Source organism: Camelus bactrianus, chromosome 7, assembly GCF_048773025.1.
Source record: "Camelus bactrianus isolate YW-2024 breed Bactrian camel chromosome 7, ASM4877302v1, whole genome shotgun sequence".
Lineage (NCBI taxonomy): Eukaryota > Metazoa > Chordata > Mammalia > Artiodactyla > Camelidae > Camelus > Camelus bactrianus.
This window is the reverse complement of record NC_133545.1, coordinates 55343562-55367868: the sequence shown is the minus strand read 5'-3', so window position 1 is coordinate 55367868 and position 24307 is coordinate 55343562. Positions and strand designations below refer to the sequence as shown.

The following is a 24307-nucleotide window of genomic DNA, read 5'->3' as shown; positions in this document are numbered from 1 at the left end:
TTATTTTCTTTATTGGTATTGCTGATTAATTTCAAGGCAGGAGAGAAAAATAAAACTGCCTTTATTACTTCCTCAGGTTTAATTAGAAGTCACATACCACAATGGACTGAACATGTGCCTCCTGCCCCAACCCATATGTTGAAGTCCTTAACCATCAACATGATGCTATTAGGAGATGGGTTCTTTGGGAGGTTATCATGAGGGTGGAGCTCTCGTGAATGGGATTAGCGCCTTTATAAAGTGACCTTAGAGAGAGCTCTCTTCCCCTCTTTCTGCCGTGGGAGATACAATGAGAAGTCATCAGTCTGCAACCTGGAAGAGAGTCCTCACCAAACACCAGACTTGCTGATACCTTGATGGTGGACTTCTCAGTCTCCAAAATTATGAGGAAAAAATTTTTCTGTGGTTTATAAGCCACCTAGTCTGTGAAACTGTGTTATAGCATCCTGAACTGAGATACATCCCTCCTATGGTAATAACTGCATTGCATTCCACATATGGAAGTACCATGATTTAATTGTCCTTTATTGGTGGGATTTAGGTTGTTTTTCTGTAACAAATCATGCTACAATGAGAGCTGCACGTATATTTACACACTTAGATATATTTTAGAAAAAATTTCTAGGAACAGAATCACTGCCAAAGGGAATGTACAGTTTAAATTTTGATACATACTATAAAATTATTTTTCAGATAGGTTGTACTAATTTTTGCTCCCACCAAGAGTGTATCAGAGTGCCTCCTTCCCCAATTTCTTTAATACTAAATAGCACTCTTGATAAAACAGCAAGTCTCAAACTTCTGTCTTTATAAAGGCCTGCTTGCAGAATTGGCCCTTGGCTGGCATCTGGGAATTTGACCAGTAAACAGTTCCCTATATTGATATAAAATTTCCTCTAATGATAAAACTTCTCTAGATGATAGAGTGGCTCACTGCACCTAATTTGTTCATCTAAACAATGTGGTTTATGGTGAACACCAGTTTTCCTTCTGGGAGTTTGGAACTTTTGTACACACTAGGGAGAGGGTGCCTATGTAATCAACCCCAATAACACATGGGGGCACTAAGTCTCTAATGAGCTGCCCCAGTAGATGATGCCTCACACATGTTGTTGCAACTCTTTGCTGGTGGAGTTAAGGGTAGGCTGTGAGACTCCACAGGGAGAGGACCCTGCAAGCTTGACTCTTGTTTCCTCTCATCTTCTCTCCACGCACACTTGTCTTGGCTGATTTTGCTTTGTATCCTTTCACTGTAATAAATCTTACCATGAATGTAACTGTATGCTGATTCCAGTGAGTCCTTTTAGTGACTCACCAAATGGAGGCTGTAATCCCTGAACACACTATCAAACATTTTTATTTGATAATTTGACAGGTGAAAATGGGATTTTAAATTCTTCTGTATTTCTTAACTATGATGAGGATTAGCATACCTTCTCTGACCTGATCCTGTCCTTTGTTGATTTTTAATAGACTTTATTTTTTAAGAGCAGTTTTAGGTTTACAGAAAAATTGAGTGGAAAATACAAATGGCTCCCATATACTCTCTGCCCCTGCACATGCATCGCCTCACCCATATCATCATTCCCCGTGGAGTGGTACATCTGTTACAAATGTTTTACACTGACATATCATTATCACCCAAAGCCCAGAGTTTACATTATGGTTCACTCTTGATGTTGTACATTTTATGGGTTTACTCATGTTTCAACCATGATGGTATTACATGGAGTAGTTTCACTGCCCTAAAAATTTCCTGTGCCCTTCTATTGATCCTTCTCTCCCATGTAACCCTTGGCAACACTAATCTTTTTACTATCTCCCTAGTTTTGCCTTTTTCAAAATGCTATATAGTTGAAATCATACAGTATGTAGCCTTTTCAGATTGGCTTCTTTCACTTAGTGATATGCATTTCAGTTTCCTCCATGTGTTTTCATGGCTTGATAGCTCACTTCTTTTTTAGTGCTGAATAATATTCTGCTGTCTGAATGTAACACCATTTCCTTATCCATTCACCTACTGAACAACATCTTGATTGCCTCCAAGTTTTGGCAATTATGAACAAAGTTATTATAAATATCCATGTGCAGATTTTTGCATGGATCTAAGTTTTCAGCTCCTTTGGGTAAATATCAAGAAGCATGATTGCTGGATCATATGGTTAAAGTATGGTTAGCTTTGTAAGAAATCACCAAACTGTCTTCCAAAGGGGCAGTACCATTTTGCATTCCCACCAGCAAGGAAGGAGAGTTCCTGTTGCTCCACATCTTCACCAGCATTTGGTGTTGTCACTGTTTTGGATTTTGACCACTCTAATAAGTATACAGTGGTACCTCATTGTTGTTTTAATTTACATTGCCCTGATGACATATGATATAGAGCATCTTTTCATATGTTTATCTGACATCTGTATATCTTCTTTGGTGAGGTGTCTATTAAGGTCTCTGATCCATTTTTTCAGTCCAGTTGTTTTCTTATTGTTGAGTTTTAAGAGTTCTTTCTATATTTTGGATAACAGCCCTTTATCAAATGTGTCTTGCCAATGTTTTTCCCAGTGTGGCTTGTCTTCTCATTCTCTTGAACATTTGCTGACTTTTATATTAGATTTTGGACCTTTCTCTTAATGATTTGTAGGAGTTCTTTATGTATTAAGAAAATTAGTTCTTTGTCAATTTTATGTATCACAAATACTTCTTCTTGGTTTGCTACCGGGATCTTAACTTTGTTAACCTTTTTCCTGAACAAAATTTTCTTTCTTTTTTTTTTCAAATAAATATAATCGTGATTAGTCGTTTCCTGTATAACCTTTGCATTCTGTGGCCTAAAGTGTCCTTCTTTAAGACTTTAACATTCTATCTTTTCTTCTAGCATTTAAAATGAAAACATTTTTAAGCACTGAATGAATATGGACTTTGGGTATAACAACTGAAAAGGGGGTAAATTCTTCTTTTTCCCTCCTTCTTTTTATTCTTTACATGCAAAGCAACTGCACTCCAAACAAAAAACAAATTAATTAAATTCTCATTCTCATCGATTTTAGCCTGTTTGAAAGCAGAAAGCAGGGCAAAACTACCATCTTTAGCTTTGAACTTCTAGCAGCAATTCTACTAAAATTATTTTTATTTGCTCTATGAACTCTGCTTCTCCAAGATTCTTTCATTTATTTAGCTAAATGCACTTAGTTATTGTACTAGAAGTTTTTTAGCCTTATTATTTTGTATTCTCTTATATGATAAAATTCTGAATTTGATATAAAATGAAACACTTTCATCATCAAGTCCTTCATCTGCGGTCCTGTTCTTTGTTGGTGTTACCTCTTTACTCTTCACTTTATTAGCTTCACTGGTATGGTGTAATGTTTGAGAAAAATATGGGCAAAATACCTAATACTGCCTCTTCTTCACTAATTTTCTTAGTTATATATATTTATTTATATTATTCTTATATATAATTCTCAAATAAGAGAGATATTAAGAAACAAACTAGCCAAGACATGGAAACAACCTAAATGTCCATCGACAGATGACTAGATAAAGAAGCTGAGGAATATTTACACAATGGAATACTATTCAGTCATAAAAAAGAATAAAATAATGCCATTTGCAGCAAAATGGATGGGCCTGGAGAATGTCATTCTAAGTGAAGTAAGCCAGAAAGAGAAATAAAAATACCATATGATATCAATTATGTGAAATCTAAAAAAAAAAAAAAAAGACAAACTTATTTACAAAACAGAAACAGACTCACAGACATAGAAAACAAACTTATGGTTACCAGGGGTACCAGAGGGGGAAGGGGTGTGAAGGGATAAAGTGGGAGTTTGAGATTTTTAGGTATTAATATATAAAAAAAAGGTAAACAATAAGTTTTTACTATATAGCATAGGTAACTATATTCAGTATCTTGTAGAAACTTGTGAAAGAGAATATGAAAATGAATATATGCATGTTCCTATATGACTGAAGTAGTGCACTGTACACCAGAAATTGACAACACTGTCAACTGACTATACTTCAATAAAAATTGAAAAAGAACCAATTTAACATGAAGTTTAATTTATACCCCAATAGGTTATAACATATATGCAACTATCATTTTGTTGGAATATATGGCATTTCTAAGATGCTATGGAAGATATGGTATTTCTAACAGAATATAAGCACCTAAGAGATGATCTATAGATTTTAAAAATCTATTTGCTTACAATTAACTGGATGAGAATGTTAGGCTCTATGCAGTGGGAGCTACTATCCTAATTATACTTTTAATTGAGTAGTCAACATGAAATTAAATGTCTACGAGAATATTAACCCAGTGACAGCAGGAGACAACTCAAGTTGCCTTGGAGGCTCATTCCATTACATGGTGGGAGACAAGTAACTAATATAACTGTGATACTTCAGGAAAAGAGATTGGGAAATCACCAGAAAAAGGACAGCTAGAAAAGAATAAAACAGGGATTGAACTGAAAATGTACATGATACAGAATCAGAGGTGAAGATAGGCAGGCAGGCGCGCGTGCACACACACACACACACACACACAATCCCCCTCCCCCGGCACTGAAGGAGTTACAGGGAACCTGGGGAAACAAGGCAGGAGAAGCAGTGTTTAGCAAGACCAGGAAAAGAGTTCAGGATTGATGACCTCAGAATGGAGAGAGAGCAAATTACTGCATGGCTGAAACAAAACACAACTGTGTAAGTACAACGGAGGAGTAGCAAATATCCTAAAGATAGCGAACAGAACAATGCTACGATGAGAGAAACTGGCTTAGGCATATAAATCATTTGTTTATTTACGCAGTTATTTAAACTATATTCTGCTCCAAAAAGGCTTTCAACCAGCTTTCAAAAATCCATAGACAGCAAAATCACTAGACAAGAATGAGTGAAGGAAAATAAGGAGGGTGAGAAAAAGATGAAACCAGTGGGGAGGGGGTGTTAGTAAACAACAAGCCTGTCACACAGCCCTATTTATGGTCCCAAGAGCCAAGGTAAACAGGAAAACGTGATCTATTATGAGATTTCCAGGGGCCATAAGGAAAACAATCCAGATGCTCACTAGAAGCGCAGGGGTTGATACTTCAGTGAAATTTATCTTATGTGTTTTTAATCAAGAGAACAGACTGTGTGATGGAGTAGATGACACTTTCAATGTCACTTCTACAATAAATATGATATAAAATTCTGAGTGGTTACCTTAATTTCTCTCAGTTCAGTCCAAATCATAGCTGCATAAATATTTCAGAAGAAGCAATTATGCAAATGATCCAGATAAGCCACTCCCAGACGGTCTCACTTATCCAAGAGCAAAATTTAGAATATCCAGAGAACTTCATATCCTTTAGATAATCCTCAATGAATATTTTCACAAGAAATAAATCATACATGAGAAAGTCTTTCAACATACAGTCATTATTTGCCCAGAGATAATTTGACAAATATATTTTCTGTCTAGAAAATGAAGCCAATTAATTCACATGTTTTCTAAATTAAGCTACTCATGATTAAATAACCTCTACTTACCTTATTTTCTGCTGGTTCCCCTTTCCTTATTTGGGGAGAGTTACTCCATTTTATAAAATGTGAAAGGAATTATTCTTAGGTTTAACTCCCTGGGTTGTTGTTTAGATTTTTTTTATAGAATAATTTTGAAACTGCTATAAATTTGGAAAGATCACAAGTGTGCCTTATTCTCACTAAAATAAGTATCTGAACTGAAAATCCCAAAACTCCAGCCTCTTAAGTTTTTCTTTTCCATTATAGGTGGAAACATTATTGACCTGAAGAAGCAGTATCATCTCCTGGAGAACCCCTCATGCTTTAGATTTGGGCAGGAAAATTTAAATTAACTCTAGCACCTAAAAATGAGCAAAACAGAAGTAACTCCAGGAAACCCACATACGCTTAAATGACTGCAAGTAGAAAATGTCCCCCTTGCGGGTAGCTCGTACTAGGTGGTGCACATACGAACTCCAGGATCTAGGACAGCACGTCTTAAGTACCCTCCAGCCCATGATCTTGACAGAGAGACTCGTGCAGTTAGTGGTAATAAAACCTTACCTCAAATCAGCAGCTTTCCCCGTCTTGTTCGTACACATAACCTCTCTGGTTTGATATCCAATCTGGATGTCCCAATATTTGTTCTCCTGTCGGTTCTGTCTGTTTCTGTTTCTCTTTTTCTTAATTAGTTCACGGGCCTCCGGATCCTTCACTCCTTTTCCCCGGTCCTTGTCCCGTTCTTTATTTTTCCCGCGTCTCCTCACCTGCCTTGCTTGTCTCGAGTGGGGCGTGGAGCATGTGCTCCAGGGACCCACCTGCAGGCTGTACATGCTCTCCTCGGCTTCGCAGGGACTGGACTGGCACACCTGAAACTCCGTCAGGTTTGGGCAGCCGGAGCCTCCAAACTGGGGGGGTGCCACCACGTGACGGGTCCGGTGCTGGAGCCCACTGCCGCAGGTCTTGGAGCATTCCGACCAGGCCGAAAACTCAGACACAATGCAGTCCTGCTGGCAGGGGATGAGGCAGGCCTGTTCCAGGAGAGGCTTGGGCTCAAAGTACTCACAAATGATATCATCTGCAGGGATGTCTTTCTCCTTCTGGATGCACGTTATCTCTCTCACCTGAATGCCTTCTTCCCCCTTAACGCACTCCAGGGGTTTCTCCAGGCTTCTAGAAATCACAGGCTGACACTGATTCCAGGGTCCCAGCCTCCAGTCATACAACTCTTTGTGCCAGTCACAGACTTTGAAACAATTCTGCTGGTTACTGGGTCTCTCAGGCTGCTTACAGTTCGTATGTAATGTTGTCCAGCCCTCCACGTGAGCACACCACACAGCCCGGGTTTGAATGCCTCCTGGACCACATTCGTCTCCCATGCACCGGCCCCACGGACCTACAAACAATACAAGAGACACCAGTGCTACTAGAAGAAAACTACAAGTGACTTCACATTCTAGAAAGACGTTTCCAGATCTAGCACATTCACTTCCCTGAAGTGTTCTAAAGTAGGTCTCTGTACATGACTGTTGCAAAGTAATGATCTATACTCAAAAGGGGAACTGTGTCACCGTGTCTATATAAGGTAACAGCTGGGACAAGTTCACTTTGGGTCCTTCTGGGATTACTGGAAACTTGCTTTTATTCATTTTCTTAATTTGAGGTAGGTAGATGACCCTTGCTCATAAAGGACATCAGAAACTAGGCACAGTGAAAACCCCTTACTCCTGCCTCATAACCATCAAATCCATTTCAATAAGTGGCAAAGAAGATGGCCCCGTGTGAAGAATCTTGTCTACTGCAGGTTTTCCTTTTCCTGAGCAATTAACTATCTTGCAAATCATGCTCTCTTCTCCCTCATGTTCTACTGGTGTACATACTATGACTGCAAGAGTCTACTAGCTGTATATACGTGTGCTAACAGATGTTCCTGGTAACCAAGTCTAGGAAGTAGAAAAATTCATTTTAGCACACTCTGCCTCTAATTTTACCCCCCAAATTAATTTTTCTCACATCCTCAGTGACTGTAAAGATGGGTAAGAGAATTAAAATTTAACTTAAAGACTTTGGGAATTGTCTGCATGTTCAAGGGTTCCTTGGAGTTTTATCAACTTTTTCATTTCCTAAAAATGAACCATTCGGCATTAGAGAGCAATTTTACAGGATACGGAAGTCAGCAGCTTTAGTATGAAATGTGGACTTTTTACCTTAGACTCCTTCTTAGCACAGATGAAAACTTACTGACATCTGCATATATCATTTCCTTTTTTAAGGTAGCTAATAGGATTCTCAGGGCCTTAACAGACAAATTTATAAAAATTGAGATTATATTATTTTCGAAATTTTAAAGAATTTTAAAGATCATATAACGGCATGGTTTTCAAAATGTGGTCCATGGCATTTGAGGAATCATTTGATGCAGACTCTGGCCGTCTTCAATAGCTTGTGTGGGAAGGTGAGGGACAATATACAGGGTCGGGCTGTAGAGACACTCAGCCCCACCCCACTGCCCTCCTCCCTCATCCCTGCTTCCCTAAGAAAAGCTCCATTATTATTATTATTTTTTATACATGTTGAGATTAATACATAAGATTTTGTCTGAGAAGAGGTTTCTGTTGCTAAAAAGTAAAAATCACTAAACTAGGCTAACAGATTCACTCTATGTATGAAGAAAACAAGTGACACAGAAGGGAAGTAATTTGCCAAGTTTACATCTTGAATGAACAACAAAACCATCTTGGATTTCAATTTCCAGTTCTGACTTTTAATTTTAGGATTTATTCTAGAGTTTAGAGTTGGAGACTTAGATACTCCTATACAAAATAATTCACCTATAAAGAATAAAATATAAAGAATGCTTATAATTTAATTTAAACATTTACTTTTAACTAGGAAGATGTTTACAGCTTGAAGATGTGAAGTTTATTATAAACGGAATAATGGAATTGTAAATAGAGAAGAGATTGACTGAAAATACTGTGCAAACTAACCACAGTTGCATGAAAATAAGAACTGGATATGTGGCATACCCATTACGTTGCTTTATGAAGTTCATATGTAAAGAGTATTAAGGGGCTTAAAATACATTCAGGGAAACAGTCTTCCCAGAGCACTGATACCCAAACTTTACAAGCTAAGAAAGTCAGTGAATTTGTTACATCTGTCAGTATGGAATACTTGGTAATATTTTAATCTTATTTGTAATTTGACAAAGGAAAATACATATTCATAAAGCTGTTGATTCTCTCTTAGAGATTTTCTAAATACCCAGTTTGGGAATCAGAACCTAGGACCCTTCTCAATAAGGAGTATAGCAATATGTATAAAATTTTATAATTAATTCCACACATCTTTGCTATTTATTTCTTACTAAATAATAGACTGGCTCTATGGCCCCTTAAGAACAGAACTTTGCCTGTCTTCTGCAACATTTGATTTGATCATGTCTTTTAAAGTTTCACGGTTGGCTTTTGAATGAATTTCCTCAGTTATTTTGTTCAGAAAAGAGAGAACTGATTTGTAGATCTTAATATCCAACGCATTTTATGGTTCATGCTAATGCCAGCAGAAAGAAAGAAATTGAGTTCAAGAAAATTTCTACACTGTTTCATATACATTGATAATAAGTAAGCACTTCTAAAGTTTACTTAGATAACTAGAAAAAGCATACATTCTATATTCAAATTCAATTCAATTCCCATTCCAAAAATATTACCATAGATTCCTATTAACCAGCTACTTACAGATAACACTGTTCCATTTATTTTACTCCAAGTATATTTACATTGAGAACCAGAAGATAGAATATCCCAAGAAAATTCCAGAGATCTATAAAAATACACACTATACTAAAGGAAAATAAAACGCATGAAGGCACCAGAGAAAGTAGAGGTGGTAATGTAATCACAATGGAACCTGAAGAAAACCCATTCACTTTGCAGGCCTCAGCTGTTGTCTTATCTTTCATTGCACCTTGGGTACTGTACATGTGTCCAATTAACAGAACTCTTGAAAACTCAGATCTTCACTACTATCCACCTGATGAAGGGCTGTCTACTTCTGCTCTCCAAGTAGTCTTAAAATAATCATACATTGAACAGAAAAAGGTTCACAGCTAAAATCGCTCTTGACAGTTAAGAATTGTTAGTACAATTAGTTACCATGTTTCAATGAGGACAAATATTTTAAAGTGCAATTTGAAAGCACAATATGCAACCTCTGTTAAGGAAAGCATGAAGTCATCTCCCACAGACAATATAAGAAGTGATACTTAATTCATATGTCTATGCATAAATGTTAAATTGCAGCCCCACATCTCGTATTACTAAGAGTGGGAAGTGATGTTGGAAAAGTTATGTGTGTGTGTGTGTGTGTGTGTGTGTGTGTGTGTGTGTGTGTGTGTGTGTGTGTGTGTGTGTGTGTGTGTGTAGGGATGTTTGTTTTTTTTTAACAAGAATAGAAAGAATTTCCATTGGTTTGAATCTTGCTTCATTTATTGTTCTTGTTCATGATTACGTAAAGAGGACCTGGAATCTAATTGTGCAAAACAAAAGATAGGCAGCTTTCTACTTAAGGCTTGGATAATTTCTCTTTATGAATGGAAATGTATTCCAGCATACAGATTTGTAGGACTGTGTTTATTCAGTATCTTGCAAAGCACATCTAGGATGTAGGTCAATAAATATATGTAGAACACTTAGCTCAACAGATTTTATGTAAATCAAGAAAAAAATACTGGATGCCACTGAAAAGAAGTTAAAGCAACTGCTTACATATCCAAAATATTCATGTAATTGTTAGTCTCACAATACAAATATTTTCACTTGAAACTGATGCAAAGTTATGCAAAATTGTTACAACAACTTTAAATGAATGCTACTTGGCTTTGTTTTCCATCAACTGGTGCTTTAAATATAATTCTTAACTAAACTTCAAAAACATGCTGATAAAATAATGAATTTATTTTTATTCATGCTAAAGAGTAGTTTATAACATGCCTATTCTCTTCATGTCATTCAAATCTCTCTCCTTAGTTCAATCTACAAAAGACAGCCTTTTAAATTTAAAATTAGTATTTTGCCCACCACATTTAACAATGACTTCTTCTAAGACTGTTTTTATATGTCAAGGACAGGAGAACAATAAAAGGTTGAGTCTATAAAAGGCCACATTATTGACAGGTGGCTAGCAATTGTTCCAAAGAGCCTTATAAAAGGTAAACACTATAAAAGGAGCATGAGAAAATTATGCAAACTACTTTCTGTCCTTGTTTGCTATAAAACTCTCAAATGAGTCAGTTTCTTTTTTGACTAATCATGTTTGCATCCTTCAAATGAGATAGTGCATTTTCCCTCCTGGATCTGGTTATAGAACAGCATGTCCTAGTTTACTAAGATCAAGGAGTGCACAAACAGTTTAGTAATTCTGTCTCATGAATGCTGCACAGTATCCTACATTAAAATTCACAGTTCACAGAATTAAAAAAATTCTGTCTTTACTTGAATAAATCAGTGTAGAAAAAACTCTAGAAATTGCTGCTAATCATTAGGAAAGAAAATTCACAAATCTCATTAACTAGAGGTAACTAGTCTTCATATTTTGCTATCATTCTATGAGGCAATTAAAAATTTATTTACATAAATTTAAGATCAAGCTATAAGTTGTTTTATAATCTGTCTTTTTACTTTACAATATTCTATAAAAATAATTCCACTTCAGTAGGTGTTGAGAGGACTCAGATATTCACACACATAAACACACACACAAAGACTGAACCTACCAGACAGTTACTTAATCTCGTATGCATTTTATATTTGCACAACTAAGATCTATATTATGGTTGCACAGTATGTATCAATTTACCATGATTTACCTAATTGATACTCTATTTGTGGAAAGTTACGTCTTTTAAAAAATTGTTACCAATGCAAAAAGAACGTTAAAATAAACATCCATTGTTGTATATCGGTCAGGTAATTTAGTTAAAAGTTTTGCAAATTTTCAAGCTTTTGATATGTCTGGTATTGCAAAAGCATCCATCCAAATGCACCAGTTTGTCCCCCAAACAGCCATTTATGAATAAATATATTTTCTTGATATCTACAGATTGCTAATTCTCCAAATCTGGGCTTCTACTGGGGAAATCTTATTGCTTATTCCCTCAGAAGGTCCATCCTTTGTATTTTAACTATAAAGATAGTCTTTATTCCTTTAAATCCAATCCTTTGTGTACTGTGGTCTACAGAAAGAGCTCAAAGCTTCTGAAGAATTACTAATATTGTTCCTTTCTTCCAACACTGAAACATAAGTTTGCTTATTTTGTACTAATTTGGTCATTTCAAAGGAGTTTTTGTTGTGGGTAGAAGCAAACATGTAATCTTAAATATCTGTATTGAAATAATCCTGTAGAAACATAATCTGAAAGCCTGGCATACTGTGCCATTCAGTAACGTACCAGTGGATTCAATTATAAATACATACTCTATCCAGGAGACCCTTCTGCATTGATTTATGAGCATAAAAACAATTAAATTTTGAATATTTACCGACCTAAAGTAGATTAAAATTTCTTTTTAAAGAAAAACAAAAAGAGAGCACATAACTTTTTGACTTGAGTTTTAATTTAATTTCTTTTTAATTTAAAATAGAACTCTCAAATGACAAATCAGTTTGGTGGATAAGGAGAGATCACTGTGAAGTCAAGATGAGCTTTCATCTTCAATAAGTAATTAACCTTTAATAAGAAATTATGTAAGAATATCAAATTAAACGTACAAAAATTAGAACGAGCCCTTTAGATCTGATGAGACAATGAATGATGAATCATTGACTAGGATAGCTGATTTCACAGCTGCCAAATATAGTAAACTATTTTCAGGCCCTATCAAGTTTGATCTCTCAAAAGAAAATTAGTTAACTTCTTTAAATCCTGGTTTCTCCCATTTGTAAAACATAGTATAATATGAACCATGTCATTTACTTCTACTGTCTCATAACGCCATCTGAGCCATAGGCTAAGGATCAATATTAAAGGGAGTATTTGTGATCAAGTTGTGAAATGCTTTTCTCTCACACAAAAAGATTCTCACTTTTATGTGACAACATTTTAAAGTCTGCATGCCTCAGTGATGCTTTCTTTAGGCTGGACTCCATTAAAGTGAATAACTGGGTCAAAGGGTATGACAATTTTAAGGTTTTTAGATACATGCTGCCCAACTGATTTTTCAAAGAAACTTGTAGAAATCTACATCTATCACTACACTCTCATCAGCATTGTTTCTATAATGTTTTTGTTAATTTGATAAAAACAAATCCACCTTTGTTTAAAATGAATTCTCATTACATACGACTTCAGACGTAAGTATTTCTTCCATGAATTATTTGTTCAATTACTTCATTTTCCAGTAGTATAATGAACTTATCTTTTTTCTCAATATATTGTTTGATATTAACATTTTCATGCTTTTTAAAATATATCTTCTCCTTCATGTTTATTTTATTTTTGTTTATGGTATTTCTATATTTTTGGTACACAAGCTTTTCACTAACACAATCTTATGTTTTTGGGCTGAAAAGTATTTTCAAGTAGAGAGCTATAAAAATATATTATTATTTCCAAAATTATACAAAAACTTCATCCTGTTTATAGATTCATTTAAAACAAATGTTAAATCTATCAGGAATTTATTTTGAGTATGTTTAAAGGCAAACTTCTGAATATTTAATTTTCTACACAGTAGAAAATTCATGTAACTTTACCATGAATACACAAAACTATTAAAGGTATTCATTACCATCAAAATGTGGCAATGAGAAGTGCTTAAAATACTGAACTCCCAGATTATATTGTTATCTCTTATTGCTACATTTTATTTATTATCTGCATAGTGTACAGCATACTTTCACATATATGATCTCATTTGATTTTCACATCAATTCTTAGATATGAATAACAAACAAGATTAACTGTTATACTATCTAGCAGGTTCAATCTTTTTACATCAAGAAAAATATAAAGCCATAACCCCCCCAAATATTTCTATCATTTTACTGGATTCAGTTAAGCATCCAAAAAAACAAGTTATATTAGCATATCTGAACAATCCAGATAGAGGATTTTTGTGGCTATACTGAAAAGTCCCTAGTTTCTGAATAATGTCCCATTCAAATCCTGGGATGTGCAAACCAATTTCTCAGGGAAAAGTATTCTTCAGGATGACAAACTGCAAGGTCAGTGTTTTCCTTCCAAGCTTATAAAACTCATTTGAGCTCTGACTACAAAAGAGCAAAATATACTAATAGCTTTAATGTATATTAAAATTTAAAAGATCTATTTGACCAGTTGCACTAGTCTACAAAACAATGTAACTCTATTTCCCCAGCCCCCTAAATAATGACAATCAAAATAACAAAAAACAAATGAAAGTTACATGGGATTTCATTATACATATGAGTGGCAGCAGAATATTTATGAAATGAGGATAGAAACTGTTTAGCTCAGCAACTTGCACCATGGCCTGGACCTGCTGGAGTGGTCTCTACTGTAGGATCCATTCAAAACTGGCAGTCTTCCAAGTCAACCAATAAATAGACTGTGGTAACATTCCCACGTGTGACATATCCTGCTTTCAGAATGCAAAGATAATGTGGGAGCCAGCCTCCAAAATACCCTCAGTGATCCCTGCTTCTTGGTATACATGCTTTCCTAGAGTTTCCTGTAACACTGGATAGAGTCGACCTGTGAAACCCCTAGGATATTGTGGAAATACTGGTATGTAATGTAGAAGTCTAGGTCAAAAAAAGACAGTGAGGCTTCTAACTTGGCTGCTCTTGGCTAATTCATTCTGGGAAAAGCCAGTTGTGATGTCATGAGGATACTCTAGTAGCCTTTTGAAAAGGAACTGAGACTTCTTGCCAACAGCCATTCAGTGACCCATGATCTCCCTGGAAGCAGATCCTGCAGCACCAGTCAACCTGCTGGTAACTGCAGGTCTGGCCAGTCCTGACCACAGCCTCATGAGAGACCCTGAGTCAGAACTACCCAGTTAAGCTGCTTTCAAATTTCTGACACAAAGAAGCTATGAGATAATAAAGATTATTGGCTATAACTGGCTAAATTTTCAGTTAATTTGTTATACAGAGATAGATACTTAACACAGACTATGGTCCTGGAAGAAGTATGATGCTGTAACCAGAATTTTAAAATATGGGAGTGGACCTGGGCAATGGACAGAGCTGGAAGGACAATGAGGAAAGTGTGAGTAAAAGCCAAAGGTGCTTTAGAAAAAGACTATCAGAAAAAGCCTAAAGGCAGCTGCCAGTAACAACTTAAAAAAGAGTGAGGAGAATGTTACGGAAATTTGAGGAAAGGGGATTCTTACATCACGACAGGAAGTTTAGTAATTCTGTCACCTATCACCTGCAGTAATGTGTAAACTAGAAAAACCTTATGAACTGGGTGACCTAACTCAGATTTTCCGTCAGAATGTTGAGGGTACCACCTGGTTTTTCTCATTAGGATATCTCTAATTTCTAGTCACCAAGTCCAAATAGCAATGTCATGAATATATAGAGGACTAGTGTGATGTTCTTTCTAATAGAAGGCAGAAGTGTTCATTGTCCCCAGGGTGAGGAAGTGAGTATGTCGGCTATATATTCTCATGTAAAAGAAAACATTTTTGATCCTTTTTACTAATGGGAATCAAGAAAAACAGCTTTGCTAGATCAGTATCTGCACATCAAGTGCCAAGCACAGTGTTGATTTGTTCCAGTTTAGATACCACATCTTTCACAGCAGCTGCAATTGGGCCTAATACTTGGTTAATCTGGCAGCAGCTTGCTGTCATCTTCCACGATCCATCTAGTTTTGCTTAACTTTTCTTAGGAACAATGCAGGTCAACTGAACAGGAAATATGATGTGGACCACGTCTCTTGCATCTTTTGAATGTTTGATGTGGCACTAATTTCTGGAATTCTTCCAAGGATGTAATGCTAGAGCATAACACAAAATGTTTCACTTCCTATCTACAATTCAACTCAATCTACCAAAAAGTCAAGACAGTTAGTAATTCTCAGTGGTAAGCCTCTGATGGTCAGCCTAGCAGGTGATACAGCAAAGCATGTATCCACTTGGCCCTATTCCCTGTTGGTCACGAACGGACCCATGATCATTCACATTAGCTCCCTCACAAGTTGTGCACGAGTGAGTTCTAAGTGGGTTTCTGCAGATGTCTTGCACCTCAGTGTCAGGGAAGCCCTGGGAAGGTAGGCCGCTCAGCCTACGGTAAGTTGTTAGTCTGCACCTACATGAATCTGGTTAAACCTGTGCAAAACTGGAAGTCACATGAGTAACTGGAGATGAAGGAGCCAAGAGTATCTGAAACAGCACATGAGTAGCATCACAAGCCTAGCAAATGAGAAAGGTTTTTGTTTTGTTTTTCTCCTAAAAATGCCAAACCAAGGGCATCTATCTTTCTATGAACAATATACCTTCAGGACAAAATTGCTAAAGACAATGCCTGAATTTTTATTATGTTTATTTATTCATTCCAGAGATATTTAGTGTGAGCCTACAATGTGGTAGGTGCTGTGAAGGGCAAGAAAATAGATGCATACTAAGATAAGAACTGCAAAAGGTGGAAACATCAATGGATGGAAGAATAAACAAAATGTGGTATATACATAAAACGAAGTATTTTCCTGACTTAAAAAAGGAAATTCTGATACATGCTACAACATGGATGAGCTTCAAAAACTTCAGCTGAGTGAGATAAGCCAGACCACAAAAGGACAAATATTGTATGATCTCACTTATGTGAGGTACCTAGAATGGCCCAATTCACAGAAAGAGAAAGCAGAATGTTACCAGGGGCTGAGGGGAAGGGTGAACGGGAAATGATTACTTGAGGTGCACAGCGTTTCCACTTGGGATGATGAAAATGTTCTGGAGATGGTTACTGGTTAATGGTTGCAAAACTATATGAATGTTAATTTGCTATACAGCGATAGCTACCTAAACAGACTATGGTCCTGGAAGGGGTATGCTGCTGTAACCAAAATTCACTTAGCGTCAGTGAGTTGTTCAATTAAAAATGGTAAAATGGTAAACTTTATATTATGTATATTTCACCAAATTAAAAAAATATAATGCTATAACGAACCTTAGCCAACACTTTTTATATTCCATTTATGATCTGAACTTTGAGAACCTTTCCAAATATAGCAACATGGTGCTAAGGTTCTAGGAAGTTACTGACAAGTTCAAAGCCTTGGGGGATTTTTTAAATTCCTTAGGCCTAGAAGCAGTTTATTTGACACCTTCCAGTAAAATGGGCAGGGCCAATAACAGATCTAACAGACTTTTCCTTGTCTTATTAAACACTGAAAAAAGTAGCTCAGAGATGCCACCATTATCATCTTAGGTCAAGTGCATAACATATTAAATAGGTAGTTATCACCAGAAATAATATATTCCAGGTTCTTCGTCTGATGATGTTATAATGTTAACTGCATACCTCGATCATTACAATATAGTTTTAACCAGTAATGTGAAATTATGGATATAATCTTCACAAAATGGAAAATAAAAAAGAATGAAAGAAACAACCTTTTGACATCTGTGCTGTTCTCATTACAAATCTAGAAACATACTTTATTCTTTGATTATTTAGGATTATTTTTTTACCCATGGTTAACAAATATGTATACATCTGTAACATTTTTAAAAGCTCATTTTAGATATATATTATGTTTTAGTGCTCCCCTGCATGTAATAAACCACTCTTGTAAAACAGGACCAAAGTAGATTTTCCCCCTAATGTGATATAACAATTAATAAGGCTCACACACACAAAAATGTTAATTTCTTCCTTTTGGGCACTGGGGCAGAACTACGTTACAAGCAATTATTAAGGATAATAATAATTCAGTTTTTATCTTCTCTCTTAAAAAGACTACAGTTATACATTTAGGAAGCTGAGAATCAAGACTTCTTTACAAGAGACTGTAAAGCCTTCCTTCATGGTTAACCTTAATCAATGCCCATATGCATTGCTGTATATTGTCATAACCTCCATTTAATTGAATTGCTATCACACTAAATGCTGTAATTATACAGAATTAGAAAAGTAACTGAAACATTAAATTTTCAACACAGTAAGTGGTACATATATGAATGCAAATGTAAAGTATATGTAAATATACTTTTTAAATTCAAATATTTTTTGCTACCAAAATACTTCATCTGAAGCCAAGTTAATCCTTCCAAAGTCCACTTGTTCAAGGAACTTGAGTTTATGGTTTAGGGCAGTAATGTGCAACATCAGTGGCTTGGAAATGTCTACGAGACCTTAAATTGCTATTTGGGGAAAATAACAACTTCGGGGAAAGTCAAGTGAATTTTGTAAAGCTAAGCATGAGCTCAAAATTGTAAGATGCTATGAAAAATAATGAGTAAGAAATTAGTTGAAGATTTGAATGTAAATGCTTCAGTTTCCCAAAAACTGAACTGGGGAATATCTTATTTTTTTTAGTAGGATCTTTCCAACTTTGATAATAAAATATAAACCATAATCATGCACAAATTTCTTAAGAATCAGATTCTTTGATCAATATTTTTCATATAGTAATTATAGCTTGGAAAATGTTGGCATATTAAAGATAGCCCTAAATTAAGTTATAGAATGCAAAGCCATAACTGGATTTGATCAATGTTGAGTATTTCTAATTCATGTCCTTTCTTAATAAAATCAGATATTTGGTTTTATCTTTAAAGAGATGTTGCCAATAAAGTGGTGCCAAAGATGCATACAGTTCTGTTAATTGTTTTTTTTTTTTTTTTTTAAATAACTGTGGACACTACAACTTCAGGAAAAATTTCTTTTAGGTTGAAACATCGCCTTATTCAAATTTAGGGAGTCAGAAATAAACATTTATATTCTGATTTTTGTTTCTATGCACATTTTTTCTATGTATAAATTTCTCCTTGATTATTAAATTTCCATGGCTGAAAAATTCCACAAGTATTAAATAGCTATAATTTTAGAATTATATTATATTAATACCAGTTTATGAAGCCAGTCTATACTTTGACACATCATTAGTCTTCCTGAAGACTCATGTAGATGTGATTCTTCTTTTGCTTGATTAAAAATCACAGTAAGGATGCATTTAACAAACATACTACATATCAACTGAAATTAACTCAGGGCATTAATACACATGGTTTCACTGAGTAATTGCTTCCAAGAGTATGACAGAGTATCAACTAAGGCAGATGGTTAGATGAGGAATAGGGGAGCTGACAACTGCGCCTTCATGGAAACCGTAAAATTAAAACTGAAGGACACCATAGTGATAAATAAGACCATCCAAAGTTAAGTGCAGGGTATACAGTTATTATCCAAGCCTGGGTCAGAGCCCAGGAGTCCTGACTTGCAGTTCACATTTTCTGACTTCCCACTCTTGCATTCCATCATTGGAGACTTCAGCCCAGAGGAAGAGCTCACAGGGGAACTCTATTTCTCAAACTCTAGTTACTAAATTATCAAAGTGGCCTACGGCTCCAAAATAATTCACTAAATTATAAACAAAAATTATCATTTTCTCAGAATCTATGATTTGGAAAGATCCCTGGAGATCCTATAATATAATCTTTCTTCATCTCAGGTTCTTTTTACCTCAGATGGAACACTTCTGGTAACAAGAGCTCACTGTTCAGCAAAGTTGCCCATTCTGATGATGGACAGTTTTATTTACTAAAGATATCTTCCCAATATTCCTATAAAATTATCCTCCCTAAGAATTTTAACCTAATCTCTTGACAGCCTTCCAAATATTTTTGAAACTAAATACTAGTTTCCTTCTTCTTCCTTATTCCTAGTAAGACTTCTGGTCTGATCTCTAGGCTTGTTGCTTTTCTGTGGCACTGTTACATTGTGCAATAATACCACAGAGCAATTTGGAAACTAGTAAATAAAATAAAATGGGGTAGACAAATGATAAATAAAATACCTGACCACATCCACATGTCCTTAATTCTTACTAAGATTAAAAAGGTAAGTAACCTCATATCCATTCCAAAATGAGTCTCACCAGGAGCCTCCTAATACTCTGTTAACTCATCTCTCACAAATTCTGTTGAGATTCAAACTTTCTTGATTTATACTATGTTATGTAGTGAGTTTACTGGCTATGGCCATCCTTTTGGTAATTGTTTGGCTAACTCAGCCCCACAAGAACAAAGGCATATGCTGAAAATCCTGTCCCTGAGTATCTATTCTTCAATGAATCCTTATCCAGAGGCTGACTCAAGGAACTAGATGTGCGTTTCACTCAAAGCTCTTCCAGATTCCTTAATCAGCAACCCTCTCTGACCCAGGCTCTTGAGGTGCCATGCATTCATTCAGTTATGACTTTCTAAACATTTTTCTCTTAGAAGGCTCCAATTCCATTGCATAGTCCAGTATTGATAACTTTTAGGTTACATTTAAAAATAAATGTTCCTAATATATACTTGCATGCTTTGATATTGTGTGCATACAATGCTACAAATAAGACTGATTACATAGCAAATGCTTTACACATCTATCTGCATCAATTTAGTATTCTTCTGGTGGAAAGAAATGAGAATTATTTAAATCAAAATTACACTCATAAATTAAATTCTCATTATAGGAAGCAATTCCAGAGCTAAAAATGTTCTGAGCATTCTATACTGAATGTTCATTATTTGCTAGAGTACGAAGGTCAGAGGGGCTCACAGTTCACAGATGGGCTCTGGGCTAAATAGGACACACCAGAGGGACAGAGGAGGCCTGCATTTGGATAACCTAGACTGTGGTTCCCTGCCAGAATTTAATTTTAATTTTTAAAAATTTTGTTTTACTGTGGTAAGAACACTTAACATGAGATCTACTCTCAACAAATTTTTAACTGTACATTTATTGTTGACTATAATGTACAGCAGATCTCTAGAACTTACTCATCTTGCTGAACTGAAATTTTATGCCCAATGATTAACAGCTCTCCATTTCCCCCTCCCCTAGTCCTTGGCAACCACCATTTCTTCTCTCTGCTTCTCTGAGTTGGACTATTTTAGACACCTCCATTGTGCACATTGTTTCCATATCTTGACTACCATGACTGGTGATACCATTCCTCCAAAGAAGGCATACAAATGGCCAAAAGATCTATGAAAAAATGCTCAATGCCACTAATCATCAGACAAGTGAAAATTAAAGCAAAATGAGTTATCACCTCACACCTGTCAGAATGATTATTACCTAAATAATGAAAGACAACAAATGTTGGTGAGAATCTGGAGAAATTGGAACCCTTGTACACTATTGGTAGGAATGTAAATTGTTTCAGCCATTATGGAAAACAGCACAGCAATTCCTGAAAAAATTAAAAATAAGACTACCATATAATCCAGCATTCTCACTTTTGGGTATTTACTCAAAAGAACTGAAATGAGTATCTTAAAGGGATATTAACAGAATTTATTTTTGCTAAATTCTATTTATTTCTAATAAACTCATAAAATCAATATTTTAAATGAATTCCTAAGTTTAGATCATTTGCTTTTTAAAAAATAAGAGTGCCAATCTATCTAATTAATTAATGTTTGTGACCCTGTTCATATCAATACCTGGTTAATTGAACAATTCCATTCAATATAATAAATATTACAAATGCCTAGAATTTTAAGCAGCTGTATCTCTTTGCTAGTCCAAAGAATCAGAATTATTTCTCTCATTTACTCAGGAACTTCTTGAGCTGAAAAATACCTAAAATCAGAGGTTCATGGAATTTTCTTTCACATAACTGAGAAGTCACTATTAGAGGAGTCAGAACAGTTTTTAATGTAGAAAAACATGAAAGAGTATTGTTATCTTCTTTTTTAAAAATATGATGGAGAAAAAAAGAATTAACAGTTGATTATTCACAACAAATTCTGATGCAAGCTCAACATGATCCAACTGTTAAAACTGCCATGTAGTAGAATTCATATAATGTTCTCTTGGCATTATCTTGAAGAGTGGTGATGAGAAAACATACACTTTAGCCAGTAGCCTTAATGACACACTTTAAATCATAGCTTCCTGTCATATATTACAAGTTAGCATTTAATACTTTCAAACAGCAGAGTGAGTTTTGTGCATTCCAGTCAGAGAGGAAAACTAGGCTCACTGAGAGCCTAAAGAAGGAGGGCATTCATTATATTGCTACTTGGGAACTCAATGCTTGATGGAAGTAGTGAGATGAGCTGGAGAGGGAGAAATGGAAATCATGGGATTTAAGGTTGGACAGACACTAGTGTGAAAGTAGACAATTCCAGGAATAGGGAACAACATGAACAAAGCCAGGAAATACGGACTGTGTATAAACAGGCACATGGAACACAGATCTGAAATGGAAAGCGAGCTTGGGACCAGGTTGAGAAAGCACCAGGAACTTTTCTGTAGGATTCACCGAGCTTAATGTGTCTTATAATACCTTACTGTAGGTAAACCTTAACTTCCTTACAGTAATCTGGTTTAACTGTGCTCATTCATCCTCTTCTCATGTAGAATTTCTCACATTATCTGTCGCACAAGGTCTGACCTATTGTAATACTGTGTCTTACTTTGTTTACCAAGTATTTTGCATATGCAAACCTATTTCTCCAGTAAGATTTAAAGCTACTCAAGGGTAGAAGTTTTGTCATGTTCCTTCTGTAGTTTCCACTTTAATAATGGTAAACTGCCAATAAAAATTTACATGAAAGTTCTTTCCAGAGAACATTTAAGACATAAATGGGATTGCTCCTTAATATATACTTGGTGAGCTGTAAGAGTGCAGAAGATGGCTGTTTCAAGAAATCCTCAAAGGAAAAATTTCTAAATTAAAACAAACAGTTTGACATCCTGTATGAATTATCAAGAGGCGACAAAACAGAGTACCCTGGCTATGGAGGTCAAGCTTATATTAGCCTCAGAAAGTGACAGTAATGAAAGTCAAGTACTAGACAGGATGGCCACTCTGCCAGCATTAACAGGGGACCAGCAGTCAGTGAATCCAACATCAAAAATTCATTTATGTCAGGGCTAACAGGTGAGAAAAATAAACTACAACTTAAGAAGTTTGTGCCTAAAAAATAATCCAAGCCTCGAGGATATTAGGCAATTTAAATATAAAGCCTGACTACTGCTTTTTAAGATAGAGCCACCCGTGAATGCTGAAAATGAGATTTAACATAGCAAATTTTAACATTATTTTCCTTCTGCTTTATTTTCTTTTTTTTTCCCCCTGAGGTTTTCATCAGGAGGATGCATGTTTATCATGTGTATTTTATTTTAGACTTGTTTGTCACTTGCTAAAGTGCTTGTGAAGATGACTGTAAGAAGTGATGGAATTCAAATTATTTTCCTCACATAGGCCTCCTTTCAACCCTGATGATGTTAATGGCTGACTCATTATTTCAATGGCATTTTCTTCAATGTCACGATGTCTCTCTGAGGGTGTGTTACATTTTCATAATTGCTACCTTCCCATGTATTCTGGTCTCTCAATGTGACAAACACTACCCCTAAGATTTGAGATTCACAGCTCTCACAGGAAATCTCCATCTCATAGAGGATTTTTTATTCATTTGGCCAACGGCTGAATTTTTTATCTGTAGATAAGCAGTTTTTCAGAATTGTATACCACAAAAAAAATTCCAGTCTTATGTTCTTTGATATCTTGCAGTTTTCATGACATAAGGAATTATAAAGCAGAGGCTATTGGTGAGGAAATTCCTTTATCTCTGACTTCTCTGTAATTCCTGGTAAACGTGGTAATTTTTGCTTCTCTTCAAAAGAAAATGAGCATATGTAAGATGCACTGGAATATATTTTAAGATTCTTAGCAGAACTCAATACAATGCTTTATGACTAAGGATGAGTGGGGAGAAATGGAAATTAACAAGTAAGGGTATATTTCTGAGGACTTAAACTGTACTTTTTGGAGGTATTTCCAAAAGAAAAATGTACGACATATTTTGGGCTTTGAATTTACTCAAATTAAAAAAACAAAACAAAACAAAAATTGTCTTTTGTTTGTCTCTAGCTCTTCTGGTTATTACCCATTTGTCACTGATTTCTTACTGTGCAAATAATCGGTCATGAATAACTCAGATCCCATTTACCACAGAAGCTATCCATTTGATGAGAGCAACTTATTAATGTGCGTAAAGGCACTAGGGCATCCTATACTCACACCTGGGATTCTAAAAGTGCAGGCTGTGCAAGCCCACTTTGGCCCACCTCTAACCGTTCTCTGCACCGGCCAGTCAGAGGAAGCTTTTCAAAATGCGTATCTGCTAATGTCACCTTCTTGTGCAGAACTTGTTGATGCCTCGCTTTTGCTCTTATGTTAAAGCAAAGCTTGTTAGCAAAATCTGGAAATCCCACCAGGTTCTGACCTACACCTCCCTCTCCAAGCTTATCTGGTATTTTGCTCCATCTCAATTTTGTGCTTTAGCCACACTTGCCTTTCTACACCATTTCCCCCCAAACAGATCTACATTATAGCACTGAATGTGTTGCAATTATTTCTTTATGTCTTTAGATTATTGGTACCTTAAAGGCAAATACTTTCTTGTTATTTTTCTATCCCCAATGCTTAGGATAATGCATCTCACACATTAATTGCTGCAACATAAATACTTGTTCAATTAATATATATTTAACAAATAAAATTTCATTTGCCTAATTAGAAAAATTTATCATTGCTAATATATTAGTGAGTAGAAAACTCCATCGATGAGCACAACACTTTAAT

At 35.6% G+C, this 24307-nt stretch overlaps 1 protein-coding gene across 7 annotated transcripts in view; it reads right to left on the bottom strand.

Moving 5' to 3' along the window:
- THSD7A (thrombospondin type 1 domain containing 7A) overlaps positions 1-24307 on the bottom strand; it is a 557221-nt gene that overhangs the window by 209100 nt on the left and 323814 nt on the right. For all 7 annotated transcript variants that reach the window (XM_074367426.1, XM_074367427.1, XM_074367422.1 and 4 more), the window contains one exon: positions 6067-6898. In XM_074367426.1, the coding sequence (XP_074223527.1) occupies positions 6067-6898 (832 nt within the window). The remainder of the gene's footprint in view (positions 1-6066; positions 6899-24307) is intronic.